Here is a 15,372-nt window from a genome sequence, read left to right on the forward strand (position 1 = left end):
TTGCTACATGTAGGAATGAACTATGTATTTCAGTCATGATTTTCGGCTCAACCGGCTCAACTCGACAATTTCCGTAACGGGTTCGATGACGCATAATACGGCATGACGCCATCCTCGTTTAAATCCGCCTCTTTTCTCTCCGAGAAGACGACCAGCCATTTTAAGTCAATGAGTCTTCAATTCACAACGCTACTGTAGGACGGACAGCGTCAGGACCCAATTTCATCAAAATTTACCTTACAACTGTTAGTGGAGAATTGACTACTATGAACTTAAAACGCTCCTTAAGCCAAATAACCAGTAGATCCAAGTGAAGTGACGCATAAGCCAGTAGAATCCAGTCGAGTTGTAATTTTTGCACCTCCATGTAGCTAGAGGAAATGGCTGTGGAAAGCATGACTGTCCATCCAAACTCCCCAACTACCAACCACGAACACAACAGTCTCCTGACTGACGAAAGGTCGAGTAATTCTACAATCATTTAAATGAAATTATTTATTTAATCCTGTGCTTCTAGACAAAAGCCCGGGCTTTTATTTTTACTTTTTTCTTTCAAAAGGGATTAAACTCGCCTTTTCTGGGAGCAAGTACAAAGGTAACGAACGCCATGTTGACAGGACAACGACAACTGGGAGGTTAAAAAGGAACATCGTCCCGCTGTTTTATAAACGTTACCACAATCAGCGATCAATCGACGCAGACCCACTCGTTGGAAAGAAAATGCGAAGTCGAACAAATTGATCAAGCAAAGTGTCACCCAACATATTAGGAAAACGAACGAATACAAGAGCCTCTTGTGGATTACCTGCAAACGTTATATTTTTTTTAAAGTCCGAATTAATTATCTAACTTTAACTTGAATTCGCAGTTTGATGCGGGCGATGCCATAGTTAAGAGAATGGCACAGGTGTACTTTTCTTGAGTAATTGTCCATGGTTAAACGTGGGCCTATTTCATAGCTAACGTAAATTAGCACATTTAGCCTGTTCGCCATTACACGGCTGGTAGTGGAGGCGCTAGGCTAATGCTACATGTCACGAATATGCTGCTGATCAATGTCATTGTTATTAGTTCGCTCGGTTAAGTTCACTTCACAGCTCAATATCACACTGATCAGTTAATGCAGTTACAAACGACAAACACTTAAACAGTTAAATACTGAAAGGTATTTATTTTAACTATTAACATTGTGGTTCGTAACCGTTTCACTGCGCACTTCGCATTGAATGTCGTCGCCACCGTTACAACGGACTTATTTATCATGGAATAATTGCGTTTTTGGTTACAAATACATATTTGATTTAATGTTTGGGCATAGCCGGTGGCTTCTTAAAATATAAAATTGTAGTTTGATTTGAAAAACATAACGTTTGCTCATGTCAAGTTTAACATATGTTATTTTTATTCACAGTCGTACCTTCACTTACTACTCCCAAACAACCACACAAGTCCCTGAAATGTGTAAAACGTTTGCAAAGCATCACAAAAGTACAGCAAACGTCTCCCTTTCCACATTCCCCAGTTGGCAAATCCGTTCCCTGACCCCACTATCTAATAATACACTTTTTAGTCCCCCAAAATACCACGAAATAGTGTCCCTAAAACTTGAGGAAAACTGTTATAGTTTTGAGGGAAAAAAAATATGAAGAGACCTCTCACAGTAAGTATTCCCCATCATTTTCATCATGGCCCTTTGCTTGTAGAATCATGTAATAAGGACATAATCATTCCACATTGCATGGTAACTATTATTGGCAACGTTTGTATTGATCATGGATATTCTCATTGTTATCGGGGTTGTAATGGATCTTTTCAAACTTGCAAAGTATGTGTTCAGACACGTTGGCTTTTACAAAATCATAGAATACCAACATATTTTTTTTCAAAATGAGTAGCAGTATGGTTTTACCACCATATTGATTTGGTATACCATCACTTTATTTTTAACCAAGTTTCTCTTGTGTTGACAGTTTTTTGGGGTTTAGAAATGGATTACTTAGTTGGAAAAACGCATATTCCACCCAACTGTCGTTAGCATGGTTAATATTGTTGTGTATGGCTTAGCATAGCCAATCAGCCAGTGTGGCTCTAGTGTCTTGCACAACCAAAGGGTCAGTCCATAAGTTATAGGTGTGATTTAGCCCGAGGTCAGCTGTGTCAGACTTTGTTTTGTAGAGAGACCAAGGAAACCACTCCCATTCTTCTGTGCCCTCCTTCCCAGTAGCTTGGCCCTTGTGCTTTGGCAGACAGCCCCAATTCACCAATATTAGAAACTTTCTGGTAAAGTGAAAAGCAAGCCCAGGTTGATACATCTTTGGCAAGGTAACATTGTGTGTGAAAAATGTAAAATAGTCTTCTAACTTAGGCCACAAGTAATGCTAGCACAACGAATTTGCTTCCTGTGTCTTGATTGTATTTGCTCCAAATCTAGTTGTTGATGAGGCATTAAAGACAGCCACATATCTAGTTAAATTGTTGTCGTTGGTGGTTGTTGGAACAGATGATGCAAGAAATGGTTAACTGCTTCATAGTAGAACGTACTTCTTAGGCAACTTGGGCAGAATCTTTTCAAATAGCAAAACATAAATCAAATGTTGGTATAGGACTTAAGACTTTGGTTCGTAATAATATGAGTCACTAGCTATAAATAAGGGAGAGTTTAAAGGTACATTTTAATATTTTGTATTGTCAACATGTTTGAACGCTGTCTGCTAAATAGGTATAGGAATGTACAGAGATTCCTGTCCCCGTTTGGTCTCACCACAGTAGATTTAAATCAATTGTCCCTCGTTAAACTGTTACAGAAATCAGCCGTACAGTTATGACCTAACTATATTCTCCCCCCAGTTCTAACGCTGTGTTAAAGATAGTTTGAGCTGAGAGAGATACAGCTGACACGGGGGGACATTGCAGTAGGTTTCCCCTCTGCCAACTCTGCGTTCTTACACAGGCAAGGGGCCAGTGTACTCTACCAGAGTACACCGCCTATCTGTGTTTGAATAGCCTGATACTGTGAGGCAAAGAGCCATGGCAGGCCAGAGAACAGGAGACCATTGACAAAGTACCATAGACGTGGCTAATCTTCATGTGTTGCTGTCAGCATAGCTTGACTTTTTGGATGGTGGACTTCTGAATGTGTGTTAGGGGGGGGGGGGATATAAATGATTTATGGCTTGGCGTTTTAAGTAAATCTTAGTAGCACAAGTGTTTTTCGCTACACAGTGTAGACGTATATTGGCTGTAAAAGGCATAAATACATGGTTGGATCTTCTTTTAGTGCTGCCAGGGTAGAGTGCGGGCAGTTATTGCGTCAATTGTTTTATTCTTTGTGGCATCTCAAGCGATAGTGTCTTTGCAACCTATCAACCATCCATTCAGATTCCATAATTTAATTGGAAGTATTTCTTCGGTCATGTGCTGTTTCTTATTCCCCTCCCTTCCACATTTCCTCAAACCTCCAACCCCTGGTCTTGCCTTCATCCTGGTTCCCCCCCTAGCCAGACACCCGCCCCGTCCTCCATGATGAGGTTCAGGCTAAGCATTGATCATTGTGTCCAGCGGGATACATTCAATCAGGATCATGTGATTCAGCACTCCTGTGACTCCACTTTGAATGCTGTATCAGAAGTCAGTGTTGTGTTCCCTGATAACACAAACTGGTTGCAAAGGGAGTCTTGGGTAACGCCATTGCGAAAAAAAAATGTAAAACCATGAATCATATTTTTTTTAACACTTTGAGTACATCGGTTTGTCCCTATGTTTAAATATCTAAGCTGTTAGTTTATCAGGCACGTGGCCATTTGCTCACCGAGAATGAAGCCACTGCTGAATCAGCATTTAAGCATAACAAGATGACCCTTTCAATGGCCCAGAAATCCACTTATACAAATTAATCTGTTAATTAATTCTAATCTACAGTGATTAACTATCAAAGTGTGATTTAAGGAATCAATTATACCAATTGTATTAATCTTAACTGAATATAACTGATGTTAAAAGCTGACTAATAATGGAACATTGTCGAGGTCACCAATATCCCCGGTGTGTTGAACATCAACAGGCGTTCGTTATCATTTTATAGCAAATGTTCCTCTGAAAGAGAGAACTAATATTATCACTTAACATAACATGTTTTTATGTATATCCAACGTATATCATTAAGTATACCTCAGCCCTTGTGTGTGTCGTGTCATAAATCATGTTCTCTTAACGTCTACAAACACAAATCCGATGCTGACCGGCTTGTTGTTCTCCCTGCAGACGGGAGGATGGGGAGCTGGAGGAGGGGGAGCTGGAGGACGACGTGGGTGAGGTGGAGGAGGAGGAGGGGAGTGTAGAGACCCAGGTGGCCTCCGGGGCAGGTGGCGAGGGAGGAGACGAGGCAGATGGAGGCGTTGGAGGAGGAGGAGGTGGTGGTGCTGGAGGAGCAGGAGGCGCTGGCGGGGGCGGGACGGAGCCCGGCGGCGAAGGAGGCGCGGAGAAGCTGCGAGGCAGCCGGGAGCGCCACGCCAGCACGGGCTCGGACGAGGAGCGCTCCCACCGCCGCAAGCGCAAGAGGAAGAAAGAGAAGGAGCGGGAGCGGGAGAAGGAGAAGAGGAGGGCCAAGAAGAGACGCAAATCCAAGCACAAAGTAAGAGGGCCTGACGCCTTGACAGGCAGGGATGTGGCACACCGCTAAGGAAACAAAGATTCAGATCTCTTCCTCTGGTTGAGCTGCTGTTATCATCTAAATGAGGCTCGAACTGTATTGCTCGTTTTAGTTGTAGCTGTTTCGTTTAGAATGCCTGACCACAACGTCATTAGTCCAGCGGTGTTTAAATATCGCTGTCTGTCTGTCTGTCTCTCGCCCAGCGTCACCCGTCCTCTGATGACGACCACTCCGACTTCAGCGACGACTCTGACTACAGTCCCAGCGAGAAGAGGACGAAGTACCGGGAGTATAGCCCCCAGTACCCCCCTGCTGTGAGTCCCCAACAACGGCTTTAAAAGTCACAATCACACTCCCTCAAACACTCCTTAACCTCAAGGAGGAGACTGGCAGGGAACTGTCGCTGTGCGAGTTCATTTTGGTGCTTCGCAGCCCCAAGTTACACACTCATAGGCCCGACTATCAGCATGTACCATGGTTTTTAATTTTTTTTGTAATCCTAACTTTACCGCACCCGAATGACGCCGACCTCTCTGTTCTCTCCAGGCACACGACGTCTACAGCGGCCCCAAGAAGGGCAACTACATGAAGATGGACAAGCAGAACTACGGCGGCTACGACGAATACCAGGAGGAGAACTTTGAGGGTGAGGAGGACCAGGAGAATCCAGAGGAAGAGTACAACGATGACTTTGCCAAGGAGCTCAACCAGTACCGCAAGGCCAAGGAGGTGGGAGGGGGGCCAGGAAACCGCGGAGGGCGAGGTAAGGCCCTGTTAGAGCTAAAAATAAGAACGGTTATCAAATGTTATGCACTAACGTGTCTAAAACCTTAGACCCCCACTGGTCTCATCTGATCTTCTGGATTCACATGAGACACAAGCTTCAGGATTTATCATTTTCTAATCATAACCAAAAGGGTGAGATGCGTATGAGGGCCAGTGGGTTTGAGTTGCATTAGGAGAATGCAATGGCTAAGTGCCAGAAGTTAGCCATAGCATTCTCCTTGGCATCTCAAGGCCAGTGGGCTTGATCTGCCTAAGGAGAATGCTATGGCTACATGCCACAGGTTAGCAAGCTGGTCTTTACCCAAGGGTTAAGGGAGGACAAGTGAATTCTGGAGTCTCTGATTATTTTACATTAAAAAATAACTCATTAATCCACCACTCCTTGTTTCTCTCTCTCACTCTCTCTCACTCTGTCTCTCTCTCACTCTCTCTGTCTCTCTCTCTCTCTCTCTCTCTCTCTCTCTCTGTCTCTGTCTCTGTCTCTGTCTCTGTCTCTCTGTCTCTCTTCCCCCCCCCCCCCAGGAGGCAAAGGTCGGATGAAGAACCAGCGAGGTCGTGGAGGGATGAGGGGAGGTAGAAGAGGGAGAGGAGGAAGTAGAGGAAGGGGGGGTCGTGGGGGAGGAGGAGGAGGGGGAGGAGGGGGAGGAGGAGGAGGAGGGGGGGGGGGGGGAGGAGGAGGAGGAGGAGGAGGAGGAGGAGGAGGAAAGATGGGGGGAGACAACGACCATATCGATGGCTACGGAGGGGAAGGAGAGATGGAGGTGAGGCCCTCAGTAAGCACATACTCTAATCCCTAACACATGTTGTTCAGCACATAAATGCTCTTCAATCGGTACATGCGTGTTGATTGTGGAACTACCTGTAAAAAGTGCTGTGTTTATTTTTTCAGCAGTATGGCGAGGATGACTATGATAACATGGGAGAGGAAGACTATGATGATTACTCTAAGGAGCAAGGCCACTACCGCAAGTCCAAAGACCGTGGTGGCAGAGGTCAGTTAGAAAACGTGTTGTAAAAAAACGACCTTTAACGGCGAGTCACACTCGCACCTGGTGTTTTGATTTGTCACCTTTAATAACGAGGCATCAGTTAAATATTCAAACTTGTAACTGTCTTTCTTTCCTCTCTCTGTCTGTTTGTCTGTCTGTCCTAGGAGGCAAAGGGGGCCGTGGGCGGGGCCGGGGTAAAGGGGGGCGTGGCATGAATCGAGGCAAGGGGAGGAACCGAGGGAGAGGAGGGAGAGTAGACCAGATGAACGACGAAGACAACAATGGAGACATGGACAATGGGGTAAAGAGCAATGCATGAGATGTGTGTTAATTATTATCATTAAGTCGGTATATCAGTCAATAGATCCTGTGATTGGTCTCGTTCACTGACCCCCCCCTTGATGAAGTCATGGTTTCCTGGAATCCTCCTCCTCATCACCGTATACTGTTTCTTTCCCTCAATCGTGTGTGTGTGTGTGTGTGTGTGTACGTTAGGATGACGGAGGTGTAGGAGGAGGAGGAGGAGGAGCAGGGAGGAGGAACCCTGGGGACAAGCACCCTGATAAGAAGGGGAAGGCCATCTGCAAGTACTACATCGAAGGCCGCTGCACCTGGGTGAGTCTCTCTCTCTCTCTCTCTCTCTCTCTCTCTGTCTCTCTCGGTCTCCCTTTCTCTGTCTGTCTCTCTGTGTGCTCCCTATTGACCTGTATCGGAAGTCACTAAGTTTATTTGGATAACGGCTGCTGAGTGACTCAATGGTAAATACACCTGAACCTGTTGTAACTCTTGTTGTAATTATCACCGTTGACCACCAGGGGGACCACTGTAACTTCAGCCATGACATCGAGCTGCCCAAGAAGAAGGAGCTTTGCAAGTTCTACATCACTGGCTTCTGTGCTCGGGCCGAGCACTGTCCCTACATGCATGATATCCTTTACCGTTCTGTGTGTCCCCATACGTACGCAGGTAGTTATTTAAACGGTCCTGAGCAGGGAAATCTAGTTGTTAGGAGTGTTCAAGTCCCAACTGAGAGGTTTTGGGTTCAAACCCCAACACCCTCAGTCTACCTTTAAGCCTCTTTGGCAAGCATCCTAAAATACCCTGCGAGTCGCTTTGGATAAAATCTGCCAAGTTACAATTTAATCGTAGTATTTGATACAATTATAATGAATATTTGGGATCAAATGGGTGTAGTACTTCAAACAGCAAACCTTTATTCATGACTTTGAGATGACCTGTACATCCACTGTGTGAGAGATGACCCTTGACCTTCTGGATCACGTGACTTCCCGTGCAAGCTGTTCCACACCACGGGGAACTGTGTCAACGGAGACGAGTGCATGTTCTCCCACGACGCCCTCAACGACGACACCCAGGACCTGCTCAACAAGGTGGGTGCCCCACCCTAGACCTGGTCCTCCTTGTAGCTCACTAGCACTTAGCTAATGCTTTATATCATTTATAGTTCCCTGAGATTAAACACACTCATAACATTAATTGAATCCCACATGTACACGACCAGTAGTAAGAATATGAAACGGATAAAAAGATAGTTTCTACAAGTAATACTAAAAGGTCTAACATACACAGTATAGTAGTAGTAGTCAAGTATTTAATTGTAGTTATTTGGGATTCAAATTGGTCTTAAACGCTTAACATCACTTAACCTGAGCAGGGAGAGAGCTCTTAAAGATGATGGGTACCAGGGTGTGGTGGGCTCCGCCTCTGTTCTGAGCGTGTCCCTCCTCCCTCCAGATGCTGGCTGAGGATGCCGAGGCCGGTATGGAGGACGAGAAGGAGGTGGAGGAGTTGAAGAAGCAAGGCATCAACCCGCTCCCTAAACCCCCACCAGGAGTAGGCCTCCTCCCGACCCCTCCCCGGCCCGGGCCCCTGGACACCGGCAACGGGCCCGGAGACTTCGGCGGGCCGATGGGGGGTGATTTCGGACCCCCGCCACCCGGACCCAACCAGGGCCCTATGCTCAACAAGGCTCCCCCAATGCAAGGGCCCATGACTGGGCCCAACTCCATTCCGCTCCCCCCGCCCTGCTCCGAAGGAGGACCCTACCAAGGGGGTCCTCCGAACCCCAACGGACCACCTCCCCCCGTGGGCCCTCCTCCTCCTTGTGGAGGTGGAGGTGGTGGCGGCGGTGGTGGTGGTGGTGGAGGTGGAGGCTGTGGACGGATTCCCTCGTTGTTTGAGATTAAAGTTCAGCCGACAGGACAACTGGCTCACAAACTGGCTACAAGGTAAATAAAGTGATTTTTCTGTTGCCAAATTGTAACCCGTATGGTTTGCCCATATAGTCATCTCAACATGAGCTTACACATCCTTAAAGCACCCCTGAACTGAGTAGACTCCCTAAAGGATCCTGTTGTACTTTTGTATAACGGGGTCATCGAATATAGTACATGGGAATTGCAAGTCAATTTTGAGTATGTTTACTTAACACGCCCTATTCAAGAGGCACAAGCACAGTTAAAGATGAATAATGGGGTAGGGATGGGCGATCAATCGAATTTTGATAGCGATTTCGATTTTAGCGTCAAACGATCACATAATTAACGTAATCAAGTTTTCCGTTCTCAATTACAACTTTTTTTTGGGAGTGACGTGCTGAATAAATACAACATGTTTTCGAACTCAAAAATAATCGTTTGAATAATCCTGATTTCAATATTGACCGAAATAATCGGGTTTTAGATTTTGAGCCCTATAATGAGGTTCTGTTATTTAGCCTCGGTCATTAAACCACCTCATGTAACTGTATTCATATCCTGCCTCACTCCTGTCCCCCCCCCACCCCCAGGAGTCAGACCCCCAGCACAACGCAGGGCCAGACCGGGACCACCTCCTCCCAAGGGGCCCCCGGCGACGCCCCGGTGCGCTTCCCCGGCCCCCCTGGCATGATGTCCCCGGACATGACCCAGGGGCCTCCTCCCAACATGCCTCCCGGCGGGCCCCCCATGATGGGGCCCTTCGGGCCGGGCGATGGGGGCCCTCACGGAGGCATGATGCCCCTGGGACCCCCACCCAACTTCTTTGAGAACTTCTTCAACCAGCAGCAGCAGCAGCAGCAGCAGCAGCAGCAGCAGCAGCAGCAGCAGGGCATGCAGATGGAAGGCGTGGTGGAGGAAGGTAAACAGCATTCACTGAACCCATGACGTATATCTAAGTACAGCATTGACTGTTAGGTGGAGTTCGTACTCCATCAATGTCCGAAACGCCGTCAACAGGCCTGTCCCCGTAAAGTGTGTGGCCCTGCCGGGGGGGTGTACAGTAATTGGTCACCCGCTTGGCTACATAGCCAGTAGGGAAATGGACTCCGCCTTATATATCAGCGTGACGTAATGGAGGGAGGTGGATACAATGAAATGCGTACAACGGCAAGGGGTTTCATAGAAACCGTTCTGGGATGATCCGTGAGTGGATTACACATTTCTGTTGATCACTTAAATTAAGCAAAGAAATTAATTGTCTAGAAGAATGAAACGATTATAGGTCAATCCCAAAACAACATGTTACAGTGTTCTCCAGGGCTCTGGGTTCTCCAGGGCTCTGGGTTCTCCAGGGCTCTGGGTTCTCCAGGGCTCTGGGTTCTGCTCTGGGTTCTCCAGGGCTCTGGGTTCTCCAGGGCTCTGGGTTCTGCTCTGGGTTCTCCAGGGCTCTGGGTTCTCCAGGGCTCTGGGTTCTTGACTGGTTTGTGTTCCCTGGGCTACTGTCCAGCTCAGGCCGTATTTATAAACCAGTGAACCTTTGAGCCCTGACGCTTCTCTCTGGTTGCTAGGAGACAACTTCCAGGGCCCCCCGCCGACGGGAGGAGGCGGACCCAAGAAGTTCGGCGACCACTCGGGAGGCCCCGACGGCCCGCCCAACAGCGGCTCGGCCAATCACGGAGGCATGTCGGTGCCTGACTTCCTGCCCCCGGCCCAGCGCGTCCTGTTCATGAGGATCCAGCAGAAGCAGCAGGAGGAGGAGGAGAGGGCCCGGCGCCTGGCCGAGGGCGGGCAGGACAAGGGCCGCGACATGGAGGGTACGCGCACACACACACACGCACACGCACACGCACACGCGCGCGCGCGCGCGCAACGGAAACATTGTTCACTCCTCCAGTAAATAGGACGGAGCTACGACTTGGCAACGGGAGGCATAGTCTGCTCAGCTATGAGCCAGAGAGCTATCGTTACGTTATGCATTGTACATATTCATAATTTGAAATTAGTCAGGTGTCCATATATCAGGGGTTAGCCTATTTAAATTAGTTTAAAAAGAGAAAAGATTTTGACTAAAAGTAATGACTAAAAGTTGACTAAAATATAAGGACCTTTGGTAGACTAAAACTAGACTAAAACTAAGAAGGAAAACAATGACTAAAATGTGACTAAAACTAATACGAATTTTCGTCTTAAGACTGACAAAATTAACACTGCATGGGGTGGTACACACAAACACACATTACTGTTACTGTAGGGGCCTGTAGCTCAGGGAGGGTACACACACACACACACACACACGTTTCTGTTAACTCTCCTGGGTCAGGTGGGTCAAGGGGCACCGGTACGGGTTAGCTAGTAGGATCCTACTGACCGAGCTCCCTCCTGATTGGCCCCCAGGTGACTCTGGGAACTGGTACTCCAGCGAGGACGAGGACGGGGGCAGCAGCGTCACCTCCATCCTGAAGACCCTCCGGCAGCAGACCAAGGCGCCCCCCAAGCCCGAGGGCCCGCCCAGCGACCCCCGCCTCCAGAAGGCCCCCGCCCCCGCCCCGCCGCTCGCCAGGCCCGCCGACCCCCGCCTGGCCCGGGACCCCCGCCTCACCCGAGCCCCCGAGCCCGTCCCGGAGCCCGCCCCCCCGGGGCCCCCGGCCGACCCCCGCCTGGCTCGGCTGGCCGGGCCCCCGGCGCCGCCCCCCGCCGTCCCCAAAGCCGAGCCCCCCCTGGTCTACAAGCCCCCGCCTCTGCCCACCCTGGCGGTGGAGGAGGAGGAGGCGGAGAGGGTGCTCCGGGACAAGCCGGTGCCCATCCCCCTGGACCCCCTGATGGGCATGGCCCTGCGGGACCCCCGCTCCCAGCTGCAGCAGTTCAGCCACATCAAGAAGGACATCGTGCTCCACCTGCCGGCCTTCGCCCGGACCGTGGCCTGGTCCCCCGAGGACCTGCTCCCCCTGCCCGTCCCCAAGCCGGACCCCCTGCCCCTCCCGCCCGGCATCCCCCCGGTCCCCTCCCAGGACCCCCGGCTCTCCCGGGCGCCCCCGCCGAGCCACGCCCCCCCGCCCCCCTCCCTCCCCCACCCGCCCCCCTCTCTCCCGCCTCCCCCGGCGATGGAGGGCCCCGCCGGGCCCCCGCCCTCCTCGCTGCCCGACTTCGAGCTGCTGTCCCGCATCCTGAAGACGGTCAACTCCAGCCCCACGCACGTCCCCTCCGTGCCCCTGCTCCCCACGCCGCCCCCCCCGCCGCTGTCGCTCCTGGGCCCCCCTCCCCCCCTGCTCCTCCCACCACCGGCGGACAAGCCGGTGGACCCGCGGACGAGTCGCAAGCCCCCCGCCGACCCGCGGCTGCTCGGCGACCCCCGCCTCCAGCCCCAGAAGTCTGCCTTGAAGCAGCCGTCGGACCCCCTCCCTCCCCCGCTCTCTGCCGCTCCCCCTGCACCTCCCCCCAGCTCCTCCTCCTCCTCCCCTGCCACCGCGCCCTACGACCCCCGCCTGCTGTCCGCCGGCGGGGCGGGGCGCGCTGTGGGCCCCGGGGCACCAGGGGGCGCCAGCGTCCTGAGTGGCATCAGCCTCTACGATCCGCGGACTAACAAGCCGGGCAGTCCCGGGCCCAGCAACGGTTCCACCAGCTCGCCTGCCCCCGCCCCCGCCGCCGCCGCCGAGGCCAAGCCCAGCGACGCCCCGCCCCCCAAACCCAAGCCCAAGGAGCCGCTGTTCGTCCGGAAGTCGGCGCTGGACCAGCCGGAGCCGGAGAAGAGCGGCGAGCAGGGCACCGACCGCTACAACAGCTACAACAGGCCCCGGCCCAAGCCTGCACCCTCGCCCAACGCCCAGGCCCAGGGAGGGCCTGCTTCCTCGGGGGCGGCGGCCGCCGGCGCCGGAGCCCCGGGCCCCGCCGGAGCGGCCCCGGAGCAGGGGCCGCCGGGCGTCCACAACCTGCCGGTGGCCACCCTGTTCAGCATGGTGAAGCAGGCGGGCAAGGCCGGCGGCACCGGGAGCCCGTTTGGCGGCAACAGCCCGGCGCAGGCGGAGCTGACGAAGGCGGAGCAGGACAACGCCTCGCTGAAGGACGTTTTCAAAGGCTTCGACCCCACCGCGTCCCCCTTCTGTCAGTGACCCCCTGCCCCCCTCCACTGTACGTTGACCTCTGAACCCGTCCGACTGTCCGGTCAACCCCGGAACATTGTTTTAAAAAACAACAACATATGAACGCTGAGCACAACAGTGATGAGAAGGAGGACTGACGAGTGCACTGAATCAAACTACTGGTCAACATGGACTCCACTAACGCACGCACACGACCGAACACACACACGCGCACGCACGCACATTTCTACAGTGTTGCAGATTGGATTCTATAAGAGACTTTGAGAGTTGGGTGGGAGGTTGGAAGCCAGATTTATATTTTAAAGGCAAAGATGTGTATAATTGAATGTATCTTCTTCAGCTATACAGAGCAACATGCCGTCTGTAGCCGTACTTCTCCGCTTCTCTGCTTATCCAGTTTGCCATCCTCCACTATATTTCTTTTCTGCGCTAGGGAGGGGTTACTGCACTGCTTTGACATTGTACAAGACCGCAAAAGTCCCAGAAACAGAAGCCATGTTGTCGATGTCTATTCATGTGTAATCACCGTTTATTTGCTCAACCAATCAAATGCATCGTTGGTTTCTGTTCTGTGTACTGCAGTAGAGAGAGAAATGACAGACTGATTAAATTCTATTCTTGGGTTTTCCACATTTTTCTTTTTAGTTTGTGCACGATTTGCATTTGTCGAGTTTACGAGTCCTCTTTGGTTTAGAGATTCCCAGTCTTCTCGTCATCTCTCGATGTTTTATTGAAGTCGGTTTTTCATTCGCAACTGTACAAAGGCAGCGAGTTTAGCAAACGCAATCAAACCTTTGACCTCAACGTTACGGCATCAGTGGCGACCGCGGGGCGTTCCTGTCGGCCAGACGTCACCAGCTGGGGTCCTTCTGATTGGCTCGTCGTCGGGCACGGCGGTCTACCTGTGTGATTGGGCTCAGCCTGCTGATGATTTGCTGCCCTCACACACAGCTGCCTCCTAGAGAGCTGTCTATCAAATGACCTACGACCCCAAGCATAACATGGTCAATTTGGAAAAGTAAACTTAAGGACTGTAGGGTTCTGTCGTCTTTCAAATGTGCGTTATTTTAATTTATTTTTTATACTCTTGAGGACGCCGGTGGGGTGGGGGAGGGGGAGATACGCCTGATGGCATTTTGGGTCTGAATTGTTTTATATTCTAATATGTTATTAATAAAGTATAACCTGGTGGTCTCACAGCCTGGGAATATGTAAAGAGAGAATCAATTCCCGTGTATTGTTATTTTTTTAATTTGCCCTTCTGTATAAAGATTTAAAAGTGAACTAAATTCTATCGTCTCACCTTTGACTTTGAGAAAAGGCTTCTGGGAAGTGGAGGTATCTGCTTCTCGGGACATTACGTTTGTCTGTCCCTTCTTTTCTTCAGAGCTATGTTTGTTCTTCAGTTTTTTTAATTTTGTAAATTAGATTTTGTTTTCCTGCATTGTAAATGAGCTGTGTCGTGTCTTTGAGAGGCGTTTTCTAACCGTTCACTGTAGGGGAGGTTCTGAAAAATATTTAAATAAAGGCAGTACATGATCAACCAGATAACACCCAAGGCTGTTTCCTCTTGCTTTACTAATAGTTTCATTAGTTTGTGTATAAGCTTAAGACTTCATATCGTTTTTGTTGGGAAAATGAATATTCGTTCATGTCAATTATGGGTTTGTATTGCACATATGGCATATTGTACAAATTAAAACCAGACAGTAGCTGCCTCATCATGCCCACCACACCTTGTAAATGTTCTTTGTGGTTTACGAGAAAGAATACTTTTTTATTTCCATGTCATGAAAAGACACTTATTTGCTGCAAGAATCTGCCTGCAAGAATGACTGTTAAGTACGGTAGACAATGCCAATGAATCACTGACTTCTCAATTTGACGTAGGCTGCACATTGCGGATGTGTTCCTTGGAATCAACTGGCATTACATCCAGTAAAATGAGGCCTTCTGTCTTGGTTCAATCACAACTGTGAGAATTTGGTTAGTTACCGGAGAAACAGATGGGTCGAATCTATGACTTCAATCTCACATTGAATTACTCTTAATATTCTCCATTTAATTGTAATACTTTTAGCATGAATAGGAATCCGCTGCAAGCGGCTTTGATAAAATCGTCAGCTAATTGAGAGCTGGAATAGTTCATATCAATTATTAAATCCCATAACATCATTATGGGTTTGCACAGCATGAAGACGGGGAATACAAAACTTTCATAATCACAGTTTGGAGCTCTCCTTACTTCCCAGAAACCTCTGAAGGATGAACTTGAAGATTGTTGTGTTGATCTTGTATTGATCTTAAACTGGAGCTGTCCTTTGATGGTCCTCCTGGGACTAAAAATACAAATCGTTTTGGCATGTTTTTGAACCTATCAACAGGGGGGATTTTGGCCTGGTCTACTTCCTGTTTGGCCTCAGTCCCAACACTTGTCACTTCCTGTGGCCCTCCTGGCTCCAGAAAGAGCAGTCGATCATGTAATGCAACGCTCGTCTCTGACGCACAAACAATACACGCATTCTCTCTGTCCGTCTGAGTGGAGGCACTCCCCTTCCTGTTGTCACTCTGTCTGTCTCTGGCTGTCCTACACACACAGACACACAAATCTCTCACGCATGCATCGACACACA

The 15,372-nt window shown here is 49.8% G+C and overlaps 1 protein-coding gene across 1 annotated transcript; it reads left to right on the top strand.

Annotated features, from left to right (window-relative positions):
* Positions 1-123: 123 nt before the first annotated feature.
* On the top strand, positions 124-15,141 carry zc3h4 (zinc finger CCCH-type containing 4). Its single transcript, XM_056611066.1, has 16 exons — positions 124-460; positions 4,261-4,361; positions 4,410-4,630; positions 4,852-4,962; positions 5,195-5,411; positions 5,957-6,046; positions 6,125-6,195; positions 6,327-6,426; positions 6,588-6,724; positions 6,919-7,038; positions 7,239-7,350; positions 7,705-7,814; positions 8,179-8,672; positions 9,233-9,561; positions 10,211-10,456; positions 11,037-15,141. The coding sequence occupies exons 1-16, from the start codon at positions 381-383 to the stop codon at positions 12,746-12,748; spliced, it is 4,251 nt and encodes a 1,416-aa protein (XP_056467041.1). The 5' UTR covers positions 124-380; the 3' UTR covers positions 12,749-15,141.
* The last annotated feature ends 231 nt before the right edge of the window (positions 15,142-15,372 follow it).

The sequence above is a fragment of the Gadus chalcogrammus genome, chromosome 16 (assembly GCF_026213295.1).
Source record: "Gadus chalcogrammus isolate NIFS_2021 chromosome 16, NIFS_Gcha_1.0, whole genome shotgun sequence".
Lineage (NCBI taxonomy): Eukaryota > Metazoa > Chordata > Actinopteri > Gadiformes > Gadidae > Gadus > Gadus chalcogrammus.

Excerpts from the sequence above, each read along its gene's own strand:
- zc3h4 (XM_056611066.1), top strand. The coding sequence starts at position 381 with ATGGCTGTGGAAAGCATGACTGTCCATCCAAACTCCCCAACTACCAAC. Across the intron at positions 7,815-8,178 it reads CCCAGGACCTGCTCAACAAG|ATGCTGGCTGAGGATGCCGA; the intron begins GTGGGTGCCCCA and ends TCCTCCCTCCAG. Across the intron at positions 8,673-9,232 it reads GCTCACAAACTGGCTACAAG|GAGTCAGACCCCCAGCACAA; the intron begins GTAAATAAAGTG and ends CCCCACCCCCAG.